Here is a 10,000-nt window from a genome sequence, read left to right as displayed (position 1 = left end):
AGCGTTCAGTTGTTTGAGTATTTCATCACTTTCATGAGAGATATTTCATAATTTCTGTCATTTTCTGGAGTTCCTCTCTAACCGTAGATCTTCACACCACTCTGTTTTTACCTCTTCTTTGTTTCCAGTTCTCTCCAAACAGAAAACGATGATGATGAAGCGGCAAACAAAACCTGGGAGTTGACCCCGAAGGTGTACGAGAGCGACGTCACTCACATCCTCAACAGTTTACTGGACGGATACGACAACAAGCTGAGGCCGGATATAGGAGGTGAGTTTCCTCATCGCTCTCATCTTCCTGTTCGATCTGAACAATCAAAGCTGAACGCAGCGTTCAGTCGAGCTGGAAGTCTTTAAACTGATCATCACTGCATCACACACGACTTTACTGTAGTTCAACACTGTATGTCAGTGGTGTAACACGACACCGTGTCTAGAGGGCGTGGCCTAAACCCCATCCTGACAGCTCCTCATCCTCAGCTTCATCTCTCTGGTTGCTCTCCTCTGGAGATGTGTGTGTGTGTGTGTGTGTGTGTGTGTGTGTGTGTGTGTGTGTGTGTGTGTGTGTGTGTGTGTGGGTCTGGTTCTGAATCCCTGCTCACACAGTTAGTATTTTTGTCTGTAACTGAATGCAGTATTTTTAAACACATCCCAGAGTTTCTCCTGCTCTCCCACGTCTCTGTAGACCTTGTAGCCAGCAGCACTGACTGAGATAAATTGTACTGAGGTGTGAATAAGTGTCTTCCTGCCCTGTGCTCGGAGATCCCCTGGACTTCATACACACACTGACACTATAAAGTGCTCACTGATGACGAGCGAGTGAAGGAATGAAGGAGTATTTACCAAAAAGTAAACACACTAGTAGCCCGAGTTACACCAGAGAGACCTGAGCAGGCGCTTTATGGAGGGCTGAATGTTGTAGACGTGTCACACATAGACGTGTAGACGTGTCACACAGAGACGTGTAGACGTGTCGCATATATAGCTACAGTCGTATGCAAAAGTTTAGGCCCCCCTGACAATTTCCATGATTTTCATGTATAAATATTTGGGTGTTTTATCAGCAATTTCATTTTGATCTATTAAATAACTGAAGGACACTAAAGTAATATTTCAGTAGTGACATGAGGTTTATTAGATTAACAGAAAATGCGAGACGTTTATTAGATTAACAGAAAATGCGAGACGTTTATTAGATTAACAGAAAATGCACAATATGCATCAAAACCAAATTAGACAGGTGCATAAATTTGAGCACCTCAACAGAAAAATCACATCAATATATAGTAAAGTCTCCTTTAGCAGAAATAACAGCCTCTAGTCTGTCAGATACTCACACACACAGATTCCTCACAACCTGCACAAATGCACTATTTTAGTCCCCTTGCTGTATGAGCTGTAAGTCCCACAGCTTCACAACAACGTGTTTAGGACGTGTTCGCATCGCAACATTCTGGATATTCTGCACGTCTTCCAGCCTGGTGTCATGATGTCAGGATTCTCTCCTGGGACAAGCTGAAGGACTCGCTGTAAAAATCTGAACAGGGATGTTCTTGTAAACGCTCCACAGCTTTGTGAGCTCTATTCAGGGATGAGTGCAGGGAAGCTCACCATGAGTACAGGAGGATTTTAAGGAGAGCCCCAGGGTTCTGTGTTTGGCTCTTTTTCTTTCTTTCTTTTTTTTTTTGAAATTCTCCTGCTGCCTGAAGCACATGAAGGAGAGGAGCATGGATTGTGGTATAATCCAGCAGCTCAAGTCGATTGTGTGGCTCATGCAATATTTATGCAACTGCGGTCTTGTGTGTGTGTGTGTGTGTGTGTGTGTGCAGCAAGAACCACAGTCCTTTAGGGATTGCTCTGCCTCCAGAAAGTTTTGTTTGACACACTTTATCATGTCCAGTGTGAATGTGAATGTTTTTTATCACTGACAGCTCTACTGGAAGTGTAGTGTGTGTGTGTGTGTGTGTGTGTGTGTGTGTGTGAGAGTTGTCACAATATAGAGGTGTCACAATCATACAGGTCACACACACAGAGATATTAATCTTCTGCAGCAGTTTTCTTGTGACTACAATAATTTATTTTAGCGATTTGTTTTATATCTGTTTTGTTGTTTTATTATTATTATTATTATTATTATTATTATTATTATTATTATTATTTGTGTGTGTTAATCTGTGTGTGTGATTATGTGTGTGTGTTTATCTGTGTGTGTGATTATCTGTGTGTGATTATGTGTGTGTGATTATCTGTGTGTGTTTATCTGTGTGTGATTATCTGTGTGTGTTTATCTGTGTGTGTGATTATGTGTGTGATTATGTGTGTGTGATTATCTGTGCGAGTTTATCTGTGTGTGATTATGTGTGTGTGATTATGTGTGTGTGATTATGTGTGTGATTATGTGTGTGTGTGATTATGTGTGTGTGTGATTATCTGTGTGAGTTTATCTGTGTGTGATTATGTGTGTGTGTTTATCTGTGTGTGTGATTATGTGTGTGTGTTTATCTGTGTGTGTGATTATGTGTGTGTGTGATTATCTGTGTGTGATTATGTGTGTGTGTGTTTATCTGTGTGTGATTATGTGTGTGTGATTATGTGTGTGTGTGATTATCTGTGTGTGTTTATCTGTGTGGGTTTATGTGTGTGTGTGATTATGTGTGTGTGTTATTATGTGTGTGTGTGTTTATCTGTGTGTGATTATGTGTGTGTGTGATTATCTGTGTGTGATTATGTGTGTGTGTGATTATCTGTGTGTGTTTATCTGTGTGTGTTTATATGTGTGTGTGTGATTATGTGTGTGTGTGTGTGTGTGTTTATGTGTGTGTGTGATTATCTGTGTGTGTTTATGTGTGTGTGTGATTATGTGTGTGTGTGATTATGTGTGTGTAATTATGTGTGTGTGTGATTATGTGTGTGTGTGATTATGTGTGTGTGTGATTACGTGTGTGTGATTATGTGTGTGTGTGATTATGTGTGTGTAATTATGTGTGTGTGTGATTATGTGTGTGTGTGATTGTGTGTGTGATTATCTGTGTGTGATTATGTGTGTGTGTGATTATGTGTGTGTGATTATCTGTGTGTGTTTATCTGTGTGTGTTTATATGTGTGTGTGTGATTATGTGTGTGTGTGATTATGTGTGTGTGTGATTATCTGTGTGTGTTTATGTGTGTGTGTGATTATGTGTGTGTAATTATGTGTGTGTGTGATTATGTGTGTGTAATTATGTGTGTGTGTGATTACGTGTGTGTGTGATTATGTGTGTGTGTGATTATGTGTGTGTGTGTGATCACGTGTGTGTGATTATGTGTGTGTGATTATGTGTGTGTGTGTGTGCAGCAAGAACCACAGTCCTTTAGGGATTGCTCTGCCTCCAGAAAGTTTTGTTTGACACACTTTATCATGTCCAGTGTGAATGTGAATGTTTTTTATCACTGACAGCTCTACTGGAAGTGTAGTGTGTGTGTGTGTGTGTGTGTGTGTGTGTGTGTGAGAGTTGTCACAATATAGAGGTGTCACAATCATACAGGTCACACACACAGAGATATTAATCTTCTGCAGCAGTTTTCTTGTGACTACAATAATTTATTTTAGCGATTTGTTTTATATCTGTTTTGTTGTTTTATTATTATTATTATTATTATTATTATTATTATTATTATTATTATTATTATTATTATTATTATTATTATTATTTGTGTGTGTTAATCTGTGTGTGTGATTATGTGTGTGTGTTTATCTGTGTGTGTGATTATCTGTGTGTGATTATGTGTGTGTGATTATCTGTGTGTGTTTATCTGTGTGTGATTATCTGTGTGTGTTTATCTGTGTGTGTGATTATGTGTGTGATTATGTGTGTGTGATTATCTGTGCGAGTTTATCTGTGTGTGATTATGTGTGTGTGATTATGTGTGTGTGATTATGTGTGTGATTATGTGTGTGTGTGATTATGTGTGTGTGTGATTATCTGTGTGAGTTTATCTGTGTGTGATTATGTGTGTGTGTTTATCTGTGTGTGTGATTATGTGTGTGTGTTTATCTGTGTGTGTGATTATGTGTGTGTGTGATTATCTGTGTGTGATTATGTGTGTGTGTGTTTATCTGTGTGTGATTATGTGTGTGTGATTATGTGTGTGTGTGATTATCTGTGTGTGTTTATCTGTGTGGGTTTATGTGTGTGTGTGATTATGTGTGTGTGTTATTATGTGTGTGTGTGTTTATCTGTGTGTGATTATGTGTGTGTGTGATTATCTGTGTGTGATTATGTGTGTGTGTGATTATCTGTGTGTGTTTATCTGTGTGTGTTTATATGTGTGTGTGTGATTATGTGTGTGTGTGTGTGTGTGTTTATGTGTGTGTGTGATTATCTGTGTGTGTTTATGTGTGTGTGTGATTATGTGTGTGTGTGATTATGTGTGTGTAATTATGTGTGTGTGTGATTATGTGTGTGTGTGATTATGTGTGTGTGTGATTACGTGTGTGTGATTATGTGTGTGTGTGATTATGTGTGTGTAATTATGTGTGTGTGTGATTATGTGTGTGTGTGATTGTGTGTGTGATTATCTGTGTGTGATTATGTGTGTGTGTGATTATGTGTGTGTGATTATCTGTGTGTGTTTATCTGTGTGTGTTTATATGTGTGTGTGTGATTATGTGTGTGTGTGATTATGTGTGTGTGTGATTATCTGTGTGTGTTTATGTGTGTGTGTGATTATGTGTGTGTAATTATGTGTGTGTGTGATTATGTGTGTGTAATTATGTGTGTGTGTGATTACGTGTGTGTGTGATTATGTGTGTGTGTGATTATGTGTGTGTGTGTGATCACGTGTGTGTGATTATGTGTGTGTGATTATGTGTGTGTGTGTGATTACGTGTGTGTGATTATGTGTGTGTGATTATGTGTGTGTGATTATGTGTGTGTGTGTGATTACGTGTGTGTGATTATCTGTGTGTGTTTATCTGTGTGTGTTTATGTGTTATTTTGTAATGAGTTTTCAGGACACTTTAGTTTATTCTCTGCTGAATGATTTATTAATAAAGTTCAGGAGTTAAAAGAAGGATAAAGAAATAAAACACATCATTTACACTAAGATGATGTAGAACCTGTGGAACATGGAGACTGTGAGACTTCACAGAACCTCTGCATGTCCCGTCTACACGTCCTGCGTGCGTTCGGCTGCTTCAGAGGACGTGTGATGTGATGTTGAAGTGAGCAGACTGATGACGTGCACTCGCTGTGACACCCGTCTGCTCCCACAGGACGCCATATTAACACTGACACACTCCGTAATGTCCACACACTCACTCATCAGGAGTGTGTTCAGGACAGGGGTATGATCACAGAGACCAGAGAGGGGGGGGAGAGAGAGAGAGAGAGAGAGAGAGAGAGAGAGAGAGAGAGAGAGAGAGAGAGAGAGAGAGACTAACCAGGAGAGAGAGAGAGGACAGAACTGAAGAGAGAGAGAGACAGAGAGAGAGAGAGGACAGAACTGAAGAGAGAGAGAGAGAGACAGAGAGAGAGAGAGAGAGAGAGAGAGAGGACAGAACTAGAGAGAGAGAGAGAGACTAACCAGGAGAGAGAGGACAGAACTGAAGAGAGAGAGAGAGAGAGAGAGAGAGAGAGAGAGACTAACCAGGAGAGAGAGAGAGAGAGAGAGAGAGAGAGAGAGAGAGAAAGAGAGGATTATACGTCACTCAGGATGAGTGCTCAGGAGTAAATCGTCACTGTATCAGAATATTTTGTGTATTAAATATTTTACACGTGTTAATGTTGTAATTAAATATTAGGTATAAAGTTATTTTTGTAACTGATTTTATTTCAGTTGACATGATTATTATATCAGACGTCATAAAATAAATGAGTTAAATTAGAATTAAACAAACTGGTAAAGTTTTAAACGTGTTCTCATTGTTTATGTATAATAACTGCCCCCCCTTCTCAATACCCCACCCCCCTTCTATCTCTTCAGTCAAACCCACTGTGATCCAGACGGACATGTTTGTTAATAGCATCGGTCCTGTAAATGCCATCAACATGGTAAGTGATGTGTGTGTTGTGTGTTGTGTGACGTGTGTGTGTTGTGTGTGATGTGTGTGTTATGTGTTGTGTGTTGTGTGACGTGTGTGTATGTGTGTGTGATTGTGTGTTTGTGTGTGTGTGTGTGTGTGTGTGTGTGTGAGTGTGTGTGCATGTGTATGTTTGTGGGTGTGTGCATGTGTGTGCATGTGTCTGTGTATTTGTGTGTGTGTTTGTGTGTGTGTGTTTGTTTGTGTGTGTGGGTGTGTGTGTGTGTTTGTGTGTGTGTTTGTGTGTTTGTGTGTGTGTTTTTGTGTGTGTGTGTATGTGTGTGTGTGTGTGTGTGTGTGTGTGTGTGTGTGTGTGTTCTGGTGAAGGTTGTGTCCTGCTTGCTCCTTATGGCTCAAAGGTCTTTGATGTGAGCATTTCTGTGTCTCTGGGGGATTTTTTCAGACTCATCTAAAGCAAATTTCCTTTGATGCTCTGGGAACTGAACAGAACACGGAGCATGAGGCTGGTTCTCGTCCCACACTGTTCACCTGATGTGCAGCGGTTCTGTCAGGGCTGCAAATGGAAATAAAAAACTGGGGCAATGTGACAAAACCGGTGGGGGGGGGGGGGGGGGTTCCGGGGGGGGGGGGGGGGGGGGGCGACGGACTCAGTGCACTGCACACACACAAACACACACACACACACACACACACACAAAGGGTTGTTTTTTGAGAAGCTCATAAGATCATGTTAATAAAGACAGAGAGAAAAATTTTGATTTAAAAATATGTGTAATGTTAATGAGAAAAGAAGAACTAATTAATTAAAATATAAACCAGAAGATTGGACACATAAATTGTCAGCAAAGAGTCGTGAATTAACTATAAGTTAAGAAGCCTTGGTTGTAAAAGGAGAACCCTTCATTAGTTCTCCTAATGAGTCTGAGGAACAGCTCATTGATTTAAACCAGAGATCACGTCGTCATTCTTTCACATAGTAAACCTCTTCGTTTCCTGTAGGCAACCTGACAGTGTGTGTATCGAGTGAGTAAGTAAACATTAGTGCTAATTATCGCGTCTTATTTTCTCTTTAATATCCAGAGTGTTGAACATTCATCTGTCTGTGTACTTTTAGGTGACACGGTTCATCAGAGAAGATTAAACCTTTAAAGTTAGGAAAACTCTCCCAAATAGAGAAGTGAGAGGAAAGTGTGAAGTTTTTTGTTTTTTTCTATTGTGCTACAAACCACCGGGTCTGATGTTCCCCGAAGCAATAAAAAGATTCAAATAAATAAATAAAGGAGCAGGAAGAGTAATAAAATGTTGTTCTGGACCGTGTGCCTATGGCTGTTTAATATACTTGAAGTCGTGATGCGGTTCTGAACAGAAGATCCAGAAGAGCCGAATATTCTGCCTGGATAATGACCGACCCGAGGGAGTCAGAGAGTTACAGAACCTCATGCTAAAACGTGAACCCATTAACTGCCCCGTTAAACATTTAATTTTCAGGTTCAGGGAGTCAAGATGGCCGCATTCACAGGCTCCATAAATATGAACAAAACTCTTTATGGCTTAAAGAAATCTCCCTCTATTACTTTTTCTCTCATGAGGACGTGTTCTGGTCTGTTCACACACCAGGTTCTGCTCCAGATCTCACCCAGAGTTCTCCTTAGTAGGAACCTGTAGATCTGGGCTTGGGTTCTTATGGTGGTGCCATTACTTTCGTCCCGATGGAGCGGCTAGTTTTATTTATCTTCATCAATTTGTAATTAAATAAACGATTTAAATGTGACGGCACATTCCATAAATAATAATTCATCTGAAGTCCACACAAAATTGTTCCACACATTGTTATTGTGAACAAACTCCTTTTCACAATGAATCTGTTGGTGTAAACGTCCAACGCACTCCAGAGCCTCAGAACCTGCACAGCTTGTTCTTAGAGGGAGTTCAAGTGCCCTCAGAACATCCTGAAGAACTATTCAAATTCAGATTTATTTCTATAGACCTTTTAACAATGGACATTGTCTCAAAGCAGCTTCATAGAACATAAACATAGAACAAAAGGTTAATATAAAGATTAATATAATACAAAAGTCCCAGATTAATATTAGATTTATATTTAAATGTGTTTGTATTTATCCCCAATGATCAAGTCTGAGGTGACTCAGGTGACTGTGGGGAGGAAAAACTCCCTTAGATGGTAAAGGAAGAAACCTTGAGAGGAACCAGACTCAAAGGGGAACCTCATCCTCATCTGGGTGACACTGGGGGTGTGATTATAAATATACAGTCTGATAAATGTTGTGTTGATGAGGAGGTTGTTGTCCTCAAAGACCACATAGAGTTGTCATCTTCTCTTATTATGTCTGATTACTTAATGAAGCAGAGTCTAACTGGAGCTGGAACATCTCTAGATGTCTCAGGATCCTCACAGAGTCGGCTTCATCTCAGTGAAGGTCTGAAATGTTCAGAGCAGCTGCATTTTGGACTAACTGTAGCCTATTTATTAAAGATGCAGGACAACCACCTAGTAATGCATTACAATAGTCCAGTCTAGAGGTCATGAAAGCATGAACTAGCTTCTCAGCATCAGATACAGACAGGATGTTTCTCAGCTTGGCGACATTTCTAAGGTGAAGAAGGCTGTGTTTGTAATATGGTGATATGAGTTTAAAGACAAGTTACTGTCTAATAAACACCAGGTCTTTCACTGTTGAGCTACTAGTAACAGAACATCCCTCTAAATGGTAGCTGAAGTGTGAGAGTTTCTGTGTACTGGTTTTTGGACCTATAAGTAATATTTCTGTCTTATCAGAGTTTAACAACAGAAAATTACAGGACATCCAGTCTTTTATCTCTCTAAGGCATTGAGTTAATTTGGACACTTTAACTATTTCATCTGGTTTTGATGAGATGTATAACTGTGTATCGTCAGTATAGCAGTGGAAACTAATCCCATGTCATCTAATGAAGTTCCCTAACGGAAACATGTATATTGAGAAAAGCAGAGGTCCTAGAACTGATCCTTGAGGGACCCCATAATTAACTGCCAATAAACTGGAGGATTCACCATTTAATTCTATAAAATGGTATCGATCAGACACGTAAGATCTAAACCAACTTAAAGCCTGTCCATGAATACCTGTGTAATTTTGTAAGTAATGTAGGAGAATGTTGTGATCTATAGTGTCGAATGCAGCACTAAGGTCAAGTAGAACTAATAGTCTTTTGTAACCATCACGTTGATGTAGTGAAGCTATGAGGTCACACTATTAACTCTACTGCTGCTTCTGAAGCTTGAGTGTAAAGATGTAGAGCAGTGATCAGTGTGTAGACTGAACACTGTAACCAACACCACCATGAACACTGCATTGCATTCTGGATGAAAATCATATATCATCATGCCCTCAGTGTTTAAGTGCCCCTGATGCCCTTGCTGCCCTCCCACCCTCACAGGAATACACCATCGACATTTTCTTCGCTCAGACCTGGTACGACAGACGTCTGAAGTTCAACAGCACCATGAAGGTCCTGCGTCTCAACAGCAACATGGTGGGAAAGATCTGGATCCCTGACACTTTCTTCCGGAACTCCAAGAAGGCCGACGCCCACTGGATCACAACGCCCAATCGCATGCTCCGGATCTGGAACGATGGACGGATCCTTTACACACTGAGGTAAAATGTTTTAAACAGGGTTTCTGGATGAGAAGCAAAGCAGCTAAAAGTTTCAAACTAGCCACTTTGCCTGCTAATAAGTCATGCTAAACATAAAGGCATGTAGACGTACAGAATTCATGGAGATGTGGGTGGAACTTTCTGGTGGTCTGTCCTCCAGATACTCCAGTGTCTTTGTGTGGCCTGAGCTTGTGTGGCTGTGTTCGTGTGGCTGTATTTGTGTGGCTGTGTTCGTGTGGCTGTATTTGTGTGGCTGTGTTCGTGTGGCTGTATTTGTGTGGCTGTGTTCGTGTGGCTGTGTTTGTGTGGTTGTGTTCGT

General features: G+C 40.3%; 1 protein-coding gene across 5 annotated transcripts in view; it reads left to right on the top strand.

Moving 5' to 3' along the window:
• The window catches only part of gabrg2 (gamma-aminobutyric acid type A receptor subunit gamma2), a 42,140-nt gene that overhangs the window by 11,465 nt on the left and 20,675 nt on the right, over window positions 1-10,000 (top strand). For all 5 annotated transcript variants that reach the window (XM_060891016.1, XM_060891015.1, XM_060891014.1 and 2 more), the window contains exons 2-4: window positions 129-271; window positions 5,965-6,032; window positions 9,461-9,681. In XM_060891016.1, coding sequence (XP_060746999.1) covers window positions 129-271; window positions 5,965-6,032; window positions 9,461-9,681 — 432 coding nt within the window. The remainder of the gene's footprint in view (window positions 1-128; window positions 272-5,964; window positions 6,033-9,460; window positions 9,682-10,000) is intronic.

This window comes from Tachysurus vachellii, chromosome 17, assembly GCF_030014155.1.
Source record: "Tachysurus vachellii isolate PV-2020 chromosome 17, HZAU_Pvac_v1, whole genome shotgun sequence".
Lineage (NCBI taxonomy): Eukaryota > Metazoa > Chordata > Actinopteri > Siluriformes > Bagridae > Tachysurus > Tachysurus vachellii.
Note: the sequence above shows the minus strand (reverse complement) of the source record. Positions and strands in the feature narration are given on the sequence as shown.